At 43.0% G+C, this 15,217-nt stretch overlaps 2 protein-coding genes across 2 annotated transcripts; one reads left to right on the forward strand and one right to left on the reverse strand.

Moving 5' to 3' along the window:
- Nucleotides 1–162: 162 nt before the first annotated feature.
- On the reverse strand, nucleotides 163–908 carry LOC125553960 (uncharacterized protein Mb0911c). The gene is made up of 2 exons (XM_048717597.1): nucleotides 661–908; nucleotides 163–571 (listed from the first exon to the last, which is right to left on the reverse strand). The coding sequence occupies exons 1-2, from the start codon at nucleotides 786–788 to the stop codon at nucleotides 283–285; spliced, it is 417 nt and encodes a 138-aa protein (XP_048573554.1). The 5' UTR covers nucleotides 789–908; the 3' UTR covers nucleotides 163–282.
- A 226-nt stretch (nucleotides 909–1,134) lies between these two features.
- LOC125553961 lies at nucleotides 1,135–1,607 on the forward strand. The gene has a single exon (XM_048717598.1). The coding sequence runs from the start codon at nucleotides 1,191–1,193 to the stop codon at nucleotides 1,458–1,460; it is 270 nt and encodes an 89-aa protein (XP_048573555.1). The 5' UTR covers nucleotides 1,135–1,190; the 3' UTR covers nucleotides 1,461–1,607.
- The last annotated feature ends 13,610 nt before the right edge of the window (nucleotides 1,608–15,217 follow it).

Raw genomic sequence — 15,217 nt, forward strand, 5'->3', positions numbered from 1 at the left:
CGCCGCTTGACGATGTCTGTTCTGAAACCTCTTCTTAGTCAAAGGGCACAGTGAACGGCTGCGGAGTGTGGACTGCACTACTGCAGAGCAACCGACAAGACCAACCGACTAGGCTGAGTAACTTCTACGTATTTTTGCCGGCGGCGGTGCGTGGAAACATTAGATAACTTGCTGTCACTGGACATCGCGATTTATTATTTGGTATCGACAGAGTACAGCATTACGAGTCATTACAGTAGACACGAGCACAATACATTACAGTAGACACGAGCAAGTATGCCACTACTCGCGGACGTGGCTCCCAAGGCGCACGGTGATCCCGTCACAGTCCCTGACGTAGCCGACCTTCTGCCCCCAGTTCTTCTGCTCCGGCGCGCTCACCGGCACCGCCCCGTTCTCCACGGCCCGCCGGTACGCAGCGTCGACGTCGTCGTAGTCGAAGCAGATCTCCACGGGCCCTCGCTCACGGGGCGACTTGGGCAGCTGCACCTCGCCCGTGAGCGCGTCCGTCTCCCTCTGGTGCCGCGGCGTGAACGCGATGGTCGTCGAGCCGGTGTCCAGCTCCGCCCACCTGCGCGCACAACAGACGATGCACAGACATGTCAGGTTGACCCTGCAGCCAGCTAGGTAGGCCTAGGCGCAAATGGTGATGGGGATTACTTGTGCGAGTCGTCGACCCGGCGGACGCTGTAGTTGAAGGCCTTGGCGTAGAAGGCGGCCGACTTGCCCACATCTTCGACGTAACACACGATGTACGCGAGCTTAGGTCTCACCGCCCCAGACGCCATGGCTCGTCCCTTCCGTGCGTACGGGTGCTACTGCTAACCACTTTGAGATGGCTCGGTGTTTGCCTTGAGCTGTTGTGTCTTCCTTGGCTCTATCGATTACTGGCGCTCAGCTCTCGCCTGTGGTTTGCCTTTTAATGCGGCCCGGAATCGCCGCTCCGTCGGCAGCTTGGGAGGTGGCGCGCATGCATGCAGTGTTCTGGACTCTTCTCTCCACGTTTCAGATCGTGCCCTTCTTCTCGGTGACACGCGTGGACTGTGGAAGGTTCAGCGGCTCCTCAGACCGAATTCTCTGTAGGTGGCACTGACACGTAGCCACGGACCACGTCCTAGTTTAAGAAGCCGGGAGCCAACTCGAAGACGAACGCCAAAGTCCAACCCACAGCCCAGCACCATCGGATCGCCATGTCTGGAGCCCAAGGCGCACAGCCCAAGGGAGCTTTCACGGCGACCACGTACAGGTCGGCGGCAGCTCCCGACGGCCCGGAGGAGCGCCACCAGCAGCAGCAGTCGCCAAGGACAGAGCTACGGTCGAGCAAGGACGAGCATAGGTTACCGGTGAAGATGCTCGAGGAGAGGGTCGAAGACGCCACTGGGAAGGGCGGCCCGGTGTTCGGCGCCGGCACGGAGGACGGCAAGCCCGACCTGGGCGTCACAGGCACCGGCGGAGGCTAACCGCTAAGCTAGTTGTTACATGGCGTGCTTTGCGCAGCATTTGTATTGAAGCATAAACTGTGATGTACTCGTAGTATGTAGAGTAACTTCCAAGGAGTGGAATAAGATTACGAGATCAGAATAAAAAGAAAAAAGATTGAATTCCAAGGCGACTCTCCTTTATCTCGAAATCACTAGTTGAGAAGTGCTCGTTGTAAAGATCACTTCAACCCCCTAAGTTGTGACGTCATTTGTCTGTCATCCGGGAGTCTTCCTTTTTTATATAGACCCGTTTATTTAAAACATTGTCTCTCAAACCGTGAGTCTAAATCTTAAACCGCTTTTACTGTTAAATTTCTTACGTCGAAAACTAGATCTATGTTAATAGATTTTTTTTGGAAAAAAACCAGCTGAAAAAACAGAAAAAAAAACAAACCGAAAGCATTGTTTTTTTTCCCTTCCTAAAAGAGGCACGTTCGTGTGTCTCACGAAATTATAATTGTGTCTCTCACGAAAACAAAATCATGACTCTTGCAAAAGAAAAAGAAAAAGAAAACACGATTTTTCTTCCATTTTCAAAGAGGTACAACCCTAACGCTCGTGAAAGAAAAAAAATAGAAAACATGTTTTTCTGCTTCCGAGAGGTGTGGCCGTGACTTTCGCGAAAGTACAACCGCGCCTTTCGCGGAAGCAAAACCGTAACTCTCGCGAAAGAAAAAAAACAGAAAGCGCGTTTTTTTTCGTTTCCGGAAGGCACGGCCGTGACTCTCGCGAAAGCACAACCATGCTTCTCGCGGAAGCAAAACTGTGACTCTCGCGAAAAGAAAAAAATATAAAACATGTTTTTTTTCGTTTTCAAGAGGCACGGCCGTAACTCTCGCAAAAGCAAAGCCGTGCCTCTCGCGGAAGCAAAACCGTGACTCTCGCGAAAGAAAAAGATGAGTTTTTTCACGTAAAAAAATATTTTTCAAAAAAAAATTGGTTGAAAAGCTAAGGAAAACCGGTAAAAAACTAAAACGTAAAAAAACCGTTTAAAGAGCCGAAAACGTGTATGAAAAAATAAAGAAAATAAAATTCAAAAAAACGCCCAAAACACGACATGTGACGAACGACTGAGAGCACGTCAAATGACGCTGATCATTGCGAGGCTCCCGAAAAAGTGCTCGTTAACTAATGGCTTTCCCTTTATCTTCCTCCTCTTAAGTCATCTTTCCTATCCTCTTCTCCAACCGTGGCGCCCCGCCTTTAGCGAGGTCTTGATGAGCCCTCCCGGCGATGCGGCAGCTGACCATCATCGGCAAAACGAAAAGTCCTACCCACTGCCGCTCCTTCTCGCCGACGCGGACTACCTCGCCGTCTTCAGCCGGCCACCCTTCCGAGGTTAGCCTTCCCTCCCTGCTGGGCCTCGGCCCAGTTGAGCATCCCGTTAAACCCCGCCGGTGGGCAGTGCGTACATGCCGAGCGCTTAACCTCGTGGGTTCTGCTCTGCAGGCCGGGCTGTTAGTAGTTAGCTCCGTTTTATTCTTTCATTTAGATTTACTATTTTCAGAAAAAAAATACCGGAAGCCTTGCATAAATAAAGTATGTAAAATCAACATCGGGCTGTAAAATGTTCTACATGAAACTTGATTAGTAGTATAAAAATGTGTAGATCATAATTATGTCATTTGTATCCATGTTTGACTTGTTTAACTTGTTTTTACTATGTAATTAGCATTAACAGATTAATTAACATCCACGCCAAAAAAACAGATTAATTAACATATCTAATTAATAATAATTAATCCTACCTCATAATTAACTGATTAAATATGTTGTTTTGATCAACATGATGAATAAATTTAACTTTGACCATAAACCCCTCCATTTTAAAATATAGTGCGTCCCCGGTTTTCGTGCTTTAATTTTGACCATAAATTTAACCAACAAGACCGACTGCGGCGGGTGCAAAAGTTCTACCAATGAATTCGTCTTCAAAAGAAGTTTTCAATTATATAATTTTTGCTCCCGCCGCAGTCGGTCACGTTGGTTAAATTTATGGTCAAAATTGAACCTCCGGAAACGCGAGTGCACTATATTCTAGAATAAAGGGAGTAATATGTTACTTACATGCATATTTGCATCAACTAAAATGAAATTCATGATTAAACCATATGAGCCCTTTTAATTATATACGTTTGAAATGTTTTATATAATGCTGACATTGCCTCATAGCACATGGTGGCGCACCTACCTGTAATCTAAACCACAATCGATGTACATTGGGATGTGAACTGAAATCGCTCTTAGGTTTCCTATTGAGCCAATACAATTTTAATACAAACGAATCACATGGCACTGTAGAGAAGTATTGGTGAGTTAATGTGTGTAGATCATAGGACATGATGTTACATGCCAGAAGTTAATGCGCATATTGACTTTGTGTCCATGCATGGTTAATTCATGCGTCTTGATAGAGAAATGATGTCAGATAGTTACTATGTAAGGGCAAGAGCTATGGAGGCAGAACTATACAGGTGCCCTAGCTTCCACATAAATTTTTGAAGCTTAAATCACAGTGTGAAATAAAAACAGTACAATGCTGCAGTCTCCCTTGTGGTCGAACTCTAAGTTTCTCTTTCTCAATTTCCAAACCGCAAAAGAGCTAAAGCGAGCGAGGCTTGCCATGGCATTGGTTATGAGAGAGTTGAAACAACTTTTAGTTAGGGAAGAGGCAGCCTCCTCAGCAGACACTCTTTCGCTCTGCAAGCAACACATTTTTCTAGTCTGGACCATCAAATCTGACGTGGAGGACCGTTGTAAATGTGTTGGAGCTAACAGTATGCCATGGTTTAATAAATGAAAACAAACGACTGCATGCAACGTAATTAGTGTTAATTCATCTTTGTTCTTTGTTGGACCATGAAGATAAACAGTTACATGTGGCTGCAATGATAAATCAGCAGGCAACGTTAGTACTAACAAACCCGGGGTCGCTCTTGCAAAAAGATTTTAATAAAGAAAGCTAATAAGATAGCTTTTTATAGGAGAAGAAGTCCTTGGATTAGTATAAATAAATCTCCTAGAATTATTATCAAGAAGTTCTCGGGATTTCACTAGAAATAAAAAATAGAAAGACGTAATTTCGTGGAATTTCTACCAATATTCCAAGAATTACAATATTGGAATTCACATTCTTTTTTTATTTGAAGTTTTAACAATAATGAAATCCACTATTTATTTTAATTATCCCATGATGCGATTCTCAGTTTTTAAAGAAAACACATAACTTTATGGAAATATATTTGATCTCACATTTACTAAATCTCGGAAATTATTAAATGCATTAAACATAAATTTATATTTAAAGTTGATCCGATAATACAGTTTTAAAACTGACAAAAATACATAAACTTGTGAAAAATATTTGTAAAGTTGAATAATATTGCAGTTTAAAACTTGGTACGAACTGAACATTAGATGTCGCATGATTCAAAACCGTGGTTTCAACAAAAATCCGCTTGCATGTCATTCACGATTTAACGATGATGTCATTGTTAGTTGTTGGGGGCTGACACGTGAGCATGGGGATGAGTTGGCGAGCGGAGGGGCAGTTTGTGCAAAGAATACCTCCTTATACTACGTAAACAATAAAAGATAGACCTTACTATAACAAAGAATACAAGCCGGAAATCCAATTCGGCTCTTGAGAGCATATGCTCTTGGGCACCTTTTTTTTGTGCAAATGTCAAAAAAATTGAGAAAAAAATACATGGGTTGATTGCCACACTCAAATGCTACCTACAAATCTTAAGGGGGGAGATTAAGAAGTTTGGCATGAGCCAAAAAAACAAGTCGAACGCCAAATGTTACACGTATTTTTGTTTTTTTCACCGACGAAGCACTGCTATCAAGTTTCACATGAAAATTGCCATGCATGCTTGTTACACTAACAAGAACATCTCCACAAAAGAAATGGATTTTTTAATATTTATTTTGAATTTACTGTTGATACGAGAGCATATGCACCCTAGAGCCAAAACGGCCATCCCAATACAAATATGCTGATGTAGCGGTGTAAATCCATATGCATATTGAACGGTGAGATATCATGGAGGCATCTCATGGAGGTAGCCCGCAAGTGCTCGTATGCATTTTCGTATATAATGCTTCCTTCTCTATCTAAATTGTTTAGGTTAGTTTTGGCTTATATCCGTAACCATCTTATGCTATGTTCATCCATGTTAACAACATTTAAAGCGATTTGAGTAACTAAACAAGATTGAGCCCTTTTCCTTCGAATGTGGGGTGTAGTTATATTGCATTTTAGTTGCAATCACACTTCACTTAACTTGTTTAGTAATTGTATTTGATCATGTGCACCTCATCCATGCCAGGTCGTGTCATTGCATATCATAAGCATGTCGGATCTTTACCATAGTATAAGATCCATTTGTTGATCGATTTTTAGTGTTTTGCTTCTTCGCGAATAGGATCCAGAGATGACGTGAGATATGAGCAGGGAGTAATCATCTACCAAGCGTGGACATTAGGCAAGCAAAACCTCCTTGTCCATTCCGACACATCCTATGCTTTCTTCTTTATTCATGCCTTAGACTAACGACTCTTGACAAGACTAATGGTCAATGGGACGAAAGTTTTAAGCTGTTGTACACCTACAAAGCTGAGGGTGAGATGACAAGTCCAGGATATGTGGTAGATATTGACAAGCATATTGTGTAGATGGAACATAAAGGAAGGAATGCTTTAGGAGGGCTTTTGCGTGTTTCAAGACTTCTTGGCAGGGGTTTCTAGATGGTTGCATGCCCTATCTAATTGTGAAGGCTACTTCTGTGAATGGAAGATTTAAAGGAGTTGTTGCTTGGGCAGTTGACGTACACAATTGGCTTTTTCCAGTTTCCTTTGGTGCGTTGGAGATAGAGTCGGAAGATAGTTGGATCTGGTTTTTACAAAATTTGCGCAACATTATAAACCATCCACCAGGATTGGCTACGCACACAGATGCTTGCAAGAGTTTAGAGAATCAAGTTAATGTGGTGTTCCCTGGAGTGGAGCATAGGGAATGTATGTGACACCTTGTAGCTAATTTTAACAAGAAATTTAGGGGGAGTTTATGAGAGGAACCTATAGATAGCATGATACACATGTTGTTTGAGGACACATGAGCACCACTTGAGAGTGTTGTATGCTAGAAATTCTTTGGTGCATGACTAAATGGAATCACATCATGGCATTTGACAAGATTAGGCAGATGATAATGATATAGATGGATTTGAGTAAAAGAATTATAGATATACAATATACTGGCCATGTCATGCTCCCATCAGTTATTAAGGCATTGCATGTCAAAGCAAGAGGATTGAAGATGAAATGTATTATACAATCGACCTATGTGGCTGAGGTGATATATAATAAGAGTAAAAATAGGGAATGGAGGTGTCAAGTGGATTTTGCAAGTAGGACGTGTAGTTGTGGAAGATCTATGGCCAGCCATGCATACATGCCTTGTTCTTCAGGACTATTATAGTGGCCTATTTTGTGTGAAAATTGTAAAGGTCAAAAGTTTCTGTTACTTTCCTAATTCTACCTCTCTCCTTCCCATTGCTTGGCCCTCCTGTGCGTAGTCGACTAATAACCGTGACTGAAGCTAACTGTAGGGTAGAGCCCGGCGAGTACACCCATATTGCACGGGGAAAGAGTGGGGAAACACCAATGGAATAGGAAAAGAGGATTCGGGTTGAACATATAATACGAAAGGCAGAAACGTAGAAAATAGCATAACTTTAGATAACTTACTCATATCCCGTTGGAATCGGCTCGGCTTTATGGCACGTTTTCCTTATCACCATCAACGCATTACAGGTGGAGGATGGAGGTGGAGGCAAATCAATAATTTCTTGCGCTGGCGTCAACATGTTGTTCAAGCTGATGTGGGTATGATTTCGTAGCTTCTTGTAGCTATGGGCCTCTAACTCTATCGCATTTCCTTCCTAGTTGGTTGGTCTCTCTTCTTGGGTCCTCTTTTTGTGAGGTCCGATGATTAAAGGGTCGTTGTCCTCTTCGCTACTGTTACTATGGTCATGTTCATCCTTGTCACTGTGAGTAGCCCCTTGTTGCCGTCTGTGGCACCGGTGAGGTGCATGTCTATTCTTTGTCGGCCTCCAAAACAATTCGCGTCTCCAAAAGCGGCAGCATCGAGATAAGGTCTTTGAAACCATGTCATTGAAATGAAAGCCGAATAGGTGGTTAGTATCATGAGCAAGGACAAATGGATAAATAAATTCTTGTTGGATGCCTACATTCAAAGGTTGGTTCGTGTGGCTGTATGGAACAACGGAGGTCCCTAGAGGCATGTTCGTGGCGTTATCAGTCACCAAGCTGGCGCCCATGAGCCGAAGTTGCTGCATTAGTAGTTGTTCATTATCTTCCGGCATGGATCGTTGGGCCCAGTGTAATCGTACATTGGGTGCACCCTTTCCTCAAGAGGTTGGATTCACCTATCCATCCAGATAGCAGGATACGAATGCCGGCAAGGCCATCGACTTTTCGTTTCTCGACCTATTGTTGAAGGACATTTACATCTACTAGCTCGACTTCAGAGGACCCTACAATCTAGGATGGACGTAGGTCGGGAACATCGACTTTAGGTGGAACATCGTCGCAGCAAAACCAGGCCTGCTGATACATCTCCAACGTATCTATAATTTTTTATTGTTTCATGCTATTATATTATCAATTTTGTATGCATTATATGCAATTTTATATCATTTTTGGGAACTAACCTATTAATCTAGTGCCCACTACCAGTTGTTGTTTACTACTTGTTTTTGGTTTTACAGAAATCCTATACCAAACGGAGTCCAAACACGACGAAACTTTTGATGATTTTTTCTGGACATAAGAGACCCTAGAAGCTTCGGGGACCAGAATACCTATGAGGAGACGACAAGGCAACATGGTGCACCCTGGGGGGTGGGCGCGCCCTGATGTCTTGTGGGCCCCACATGGCTCCGTCTGACCTAATTCCAGCGTTATAAATTCTCAAATATTGGGAAATCCCCATAGCATCCACCGAAACAATTTTTCCACTGCCACAAGTCTCCGTTCTTCCGCAATCCCATCTGGAGGTTCACGGGTACTTTGGCGAAGGGGGAATCGATCACGGGGGGCTTCTACATCAACCTTGCTGCACCTCCGATGATGTGTGAGTAGTTCCCATAGGACCTATGGGTCCATAATGATTAGCTAGATCTCTCTCTTTCTCTCTCTCCCTCATCTTCAATATAATGTTCTCTTCGGAGTTCTATTCGATATAATCTTTTTTACAGTGCATTTGTTGGGATACGATGAATTGTGGTTTTATGATCAGATTATTCATTGAAAGTACTCGAGTCTTTTTTAAACTTTATTATGTTTGATTGTTGTAGCTATGTAATGCTTTCGATCTATGAGTTTTCTTTGGCCAAGTTGATGAGTAGATCTTTAGTGAAAGTGGTGCATAGTAGTAGTTTCAATCTTGCGGTGTTATCACCTAGTGACAGAAGGGGTTGCAAGGAACGTATTTGTATCATTGCTGCTCGGGGAAAAATGATGGCATTCAATCATATGCTTGGTTTTATTCTGTCTATATTATGTCATCATACTTCATGTGTTACTTTGTTTGTCGTGAACTTAATACATAGAGAGGCAATCATAGAAGAGCTCTCGAAGTGGAGTAATAGTAGTAGATGCAGACAGGAGTCGGTCTACTTGTCACGGGCATAATATGTATGTACATGATTATGCCATGAATAACGTCGTAACTATGCGCTTTTGTATCAATTGCCCAACAATAAGTTGTCTCCCCAGTGCATGTCATTTTTATGAGAGAGATGCCTCTAGTGAAAATTATGACCCCGGGTCTATTTTAATCATATTGGTAAAAAAACCTTGTTGCAATTTATTTACTTTTATTTTTACTTTGCAATTTATCTATCTACTACTATCACATTTGATCCTTGCAATTAACGAGTACAAGGGGATTGATAACCATCTTGCCCGCGTGGGGTCCAAGTATTTGCTCTTGTGTGCGTAGGTACTGTCGAAGGTTGTTTGTGTGGTTCTCCTATTTATTCGATAACTTTGGTCCTGCCGAGGGAAATATTATCCGCTACTATATTGCTTCACCATTCCTCTTCGAGAAAATCCCAACGCAGCTCACAAGTAGCACCTGCTCCCACGGTTTGTTGGGTCGCTTAATTCCATATTGAAATAGATGGATCATGGCTTGGGCTGAATATGAGCTCCACTTCACTCCCACAGATTGTGCTCGAGGCTATTCCCTCGCCCTTTCACCCCAAAATGTTCTTCCACTGCCAAACTAGGCCTGCATACCTAAGAAGCACTCGCACATTGCAACAAAGCAGACAATGTGAAGTATGCCATTGGGAGAGATATGATGAAGTTGAATACTATAATAGAATAGGAGAGCGCGGAGGCAATCATGGAGAGGTAGATCCATCCCTCGTAGGATGAATGATGTCAGCAACACCCGCTTGGATGGTTGGGTTTTGGAGCCGCGTTCGGTGGTGCTCCGTCACGGCACGAGCTCCATGCCGATGAGATTTTCCCGTGCATGCTCCATTATAACGGAAGCCATCCAATGCCTCTTGATGGCGTTCACCCGTGCCTCCGCTAGATTGGACGGTCCCCTTTGAACAGACGTCTTGCCTAGCCCAGCAATGTTGTCACAGACATGTGACATTGGCTTTCAATTTGAATTGCTACGTGCCATTGCTGGACGGCATTGGCGAGTGGTTTTGAGAGGGAGCGTAGGGTAGGAAATGCAGTAGGACTTCATTTACTAGCAGTGGCAAAGGGAGTGAAAGGAGGAAGATGACGAAACATGAAAAGATCTGTCTACCACGTACTCGCCCCTCCTCTCGGTCGATCCAAGAGACGGTCGTCGTCCGTGGAAAGAGAGTCGTAATGATGACCGTTTGCCGTCCCATGCAATAATTGAGATGTCTAATCCCATTAGCCACAACACATAATTGCATTTGCCTTACCCAGAGACGCATCGCTCTGTGTTTGCATTTATCTAGACGAGGCACTGTGTGGACTAGTGATATGATACGTCTCCGTCGTATCTATAATTTTTGATTGTTCCATGCCAATATTATTCAACTTTCATATACTTTTGGCAACTTTTTATACTATTTTTGGGACTAACATATTGATCCAGTGCCCAGTGCCAGTTCCTGTTTGTTGCATGTTTTTTGTTTCGCAGAAATCCATATCCAAACGGAATAAAAACTGACGGAGATTTTTTTGGAATATATATGATTTTTGGGAAGAAGAATCCACGCGAGACGATGCTCGAGGGGCCCACGAGGTAGGGGGCGCGCCCAGGGTGTCAGGCGCGCCCCTGACCCTCGTGGCCACCCCGTAAGGCGGTTGGTGCCCTTCTTTCGCCGCAAGAAAGCTAATTCCGGATAGAGATCGTGTCAAAATTTCAGCCCAATCGGAGTTACGGATCTCCGGGAATATAAGAAACGGAGAAAGGGAAGAATCTGAGAACGCAGAAACAGAGAGAGACAGAGAGACAGATCCAATCTCGGAGGGGCTCTCGCCCCTCCCGCCATGGAGGCCATGGACCAGAGGGGAAACCCTTCTCCCATCTAGGGAGGAGGTCAAAGAAGAAGAAGAAGGAGGGGGGCTCTCTCCCCCTCGCTTCCGGTGGCACCGGAGTGCCACCGGGGGCCATCATCATCACCGCGATCTACACCAACACCTCCGCCATCTTCACCAACATCTCCATCACCTTCCCCATCTCCATCACCTTCCCTCCTCTATCTACAGCGGTCCACTCTTCCGCAACCCGCTGTACCCTCTACTTGAACATGGTGCTTTATGCTTCATATTATTATCCAATGATGTGTTGCCATCCCATGATGTCTGAGTAGATTTTCGTTGTCCTATCGGTGGTTGATGAATTGCTATGATTGATTTAATTTGCTTGTGGTTATGTTGCTGTCCTTTGGTGCCCATCATATGATTGCGCGCGTGGATCACACCCTAGGGGTAGTTGTATGTTGATAGGACTATGTATTGGAGGGCAAGAGTGACAGAAGCTTCAACCTAGCATAGAAATTGATGCATACGGGATTGAAGGGGGACCAATTTATCTTAATGCTATGGTTGGGCTTTACCTTCATGAACGTTAGTAGTTGCGGATGCTTGCTAATAGTTCCAATCATAAGTGCATAGAATTCCAAGTCAGGGATGACATGCTAGCAGTGGCCTCTCCCACATAATACTTGCTGTCAGTCTAGTAAAGTAGTCAATTGCTTAAGGGACAATTTCGCAACTCCTACCACCACTTTTCCACACTCGCTATATTTACTTTAGTTGCTGAAAGTGTGTTATATCGACTAGAGGGAGGGTGAATAGGCGATTTTTATGAAATTCTTCACTGAGGAATTTGCCGGTGAGGAAATTCCTTAGCGAAGAACTACTAGCAGCGGAATAAGTACTCAAAAGTAAACGTAACAGAAAATAAACATAGTCATCATGATGAAACGAAGATAGGCACAGAGTACAGGAAGCGTAATCACAGGATAACACAGGATGAAGACAAACAGACTGAAGATATTGAACTGAGGAAATTGAGAAAGTCTTCAGTCAAAGTCTTCAAACACAGATATGAACAAACACACAACACAGTTATGAGGAAATGAAAGAGTTGAGGAAATAGAACCAGTAAGCTTGGTGAAGACAATGATTTGGTAGACCAGTTCCAACTGTTGTCTCAGTTATACGTCTGGTTGGAGCAGCTGAGTATTTAAACTCGAGGACACACAGTCCCGGACACCCAGTCCTGAACACGCAGCTCAGGACACCCAGTCCTCACCATATTCTCCTTGAATTAAGGTCACACAGACCTCGTCCAATCACTCGTGGTAAGTCTTCAGGCGACTTCCAAACCTTCACAAACTTGGTCACTCGGCGATCAACAATTCCTCTTGGATGCTCTAGACCATGACGCCTAACCGTCTGGAAGAAGCACAGTCTTCAAAGGTAACAAGCGTCGGATCCACTCAGGATCAATCTCTTCAGTGATGCTCAATCACTTGGGGTTTGTAGGTGTTTGGGTTTTGGGTTTTTGGTTTTTCCTCACTTGATGATTTTCGCTCAAAGTCCTCAGAGGATGGGTTGCTCTCAAATGACAAGTGTCAATTTCTCTTGGAGTAGCCAACCAGCTAGTGGTTGTAGGGGCGGCTATTTATAGCCTAGGGAGCAGCCCGACATGATAAGACATAAATGCCCTTCAATGATATGACCGTTAGGTGGATAGATATTTTGGGACAGCTGGCGCATAGCACAGCAACGGTCGGAATTTTAAGTAGCAAAATCCTCAGGGCTATCATGTTCCTCACTGTGTAGGCAATCCACACTGGCGAATTCCTAACTCCTCAGTCAGGACAAATTCCTCAGAGACCAGAAGAACTTCGTCTCTGTCACTGAAGAAATTGACTGAACTGTATGAGATTTCCAATGGCTTCACTCGAAGGGATTGGTAGGTGTAGGATTTTGAGTTTAGTATCACATGGAAATTTTTCCTTAGTATTTCCTCTACCCCCTTTAACACTACGGTGTTTCCTATGACTCAAGAAAGAGAAAAACAAAACTATGAAAACGAAAGTCTTCAAGCTTCATATTCCTCGCATGAATATCAAGTCTTCATGGACACACCAATTTCTTCACTTTCAAAGTCTTCATGAAAGTCTTCAGAAATACCAAAATCTTCAGTTGAAGATATTCATTTTTAGGGGTCGACTTTTCCTGTAAATATCAAACTCCTCATAGACTTATAGACCTGTGTACACTCACAAACGCATTAGTCCCTTAACCTATAAGTCTTCAATACACCAAAATCACTAAGAGGCACTAGATGCACTTACAGTTGCTTCTTTACCTTAACAGCCCCTAGTTTTATTTTCGTGCTCTTTACTTTCTTGCAAGCCTTTCCGAAAACACCTACAAAGTACTTCTAGTTTCATACTTGTTCTAGGTAAAGCGAACGTCAAGTGTGCGTAGAGTTGTATCGATGGTCGATAGAACTTGAGGGAATATTTGTTCTACCTTTAGCTCCTCGTTGGGTTCGACACTCTTACTTATCGAAAACTGTTGCGATCCCCTATACTTGTGGGTTATCAAGACCTTTTTCTGGCGCCGTTGCCGGGGAGCAATAGCGTGGGGTGAATATTATCGTGTGTGCTTGTTTGATTTATCACTAAGTAATTTTTATTTGCTGTTATTAGTTGATTTCTATCTTTAGTTATGGGTAGGAAACGCAAAATACCAAAAAAATTAGTTGTACCTACTGAACCAATGGTTGAAGAAGCAATCAAAATCTATCACACTGCTGAAGCTTATTACTTGGATCATCTTCGATCCCTATGTGCTCGTGCCGAAACGCCAACTAGCTTAGTTGAGGGCAAATCTTTAGATGAGCATGCTTATGTGCGACACCGTATATCTAAAAAAGGGAATTATTATGGAGTCAAATTCAATGCTTGCAATGCTATGCTTGGAATTTATGTGAATTATATGATTTTACTTGTTGTTCTGAAAACCCTAAGAAACACCTTCCCTACCAATGTGAGTTTATTGATAATGGAATCGTATCTTCGTATGCTAAGGGTGTTTACAATTACTATGATGTTCAACAAATTGAAGAATTTGTTGCTTTTAAGGGTGCTTATGAAATTGCTTCTTTGATTGAAAAGTATGCTGCTACTCTTTACAAATCTGAAAATTTTGTCATACTTAAATATTGCTATGATAATTATGCTTCTAATGCCTATGTTGAACCATATATTGAGTACTTCTCCGCTGTCCAAGAAGAGACTAATATTTTGCAGGAGTCCATGGAAGAAGAAATTAATGAAACTGTGAGCTCATTGGATGAAAAAGATGATGAGGACAGCGAAGAACAAAAGGAGGAAGTGAAGGAAATATGCCCTAGAGGCAATAATAAAGTTATTATTTATTTCCTTATATCATGATAAATGTTTATTATTCATGCTAGAATTGTATTAACCGGAAACATGATACATGTGTGAATACATAGACAAACAGAGTGTCACTAGTATGCCTCTACTTGACTAGCTCGTTAATCGAAGATGGTTATGTTTCCTAAGCATGAACAAAAGAGTTGTTATTTGATTAACGGTATCACATCATTAGAAGAATGATGTGATTGACATGACCCATTCAATTAGCTTAGCACCCGATCGTTTAGTATGTTGCTATTGCTTTCTTCATGACTTATACATGTTCCTATGACTATGAGATTATGCAACTCCCATTTGCCGGCGGAACACTTTGTGTGCTACCAAACGTCACAACGTAACTGGGTGATTATAAAGGAGCTCTACAGGTGTCTCCAAAGGTACATGTTGGGTTGGCATATTTCGAGATTAGGATTTGTCACTCCGATTGTCGGAGAGGTATCTCTGGGCCCTCTCGGTAATGCACATCACATAAGCCCTGCAAGCATTGCAACTAATGAGTTAGTTGTGAGGTGATGTATTATGGAACGAGTAAAGAGACTTGCCGGTAACGAGATTGAACTAGGTATTAAGATACTGACGATCGAATCTCGGGCAAGTAACATACCGATGACAAAGGGAACAAAGTATGTTGTTATGCGGTCTGACCGATAAAAGATCTTCGTAGAATATGTGGGAGCCAATATGAGCATCCAGGTTCCGCTATTGGTTATTGACCAGAGA

The sequence above is a fragment of the Triticum urartu genome, chromosome 4, assembly GCF_003073215.2.
Source record: "Triticum urartu cultivar G1812 chromosome 4, Tu2.1, whole genome shotgun sequence".
NCBI lineage: Eukaryota > Viridiplantae > Streptophyta > Magnoliopsida > Poales > Poaceae > Triticum > Triticum urartu.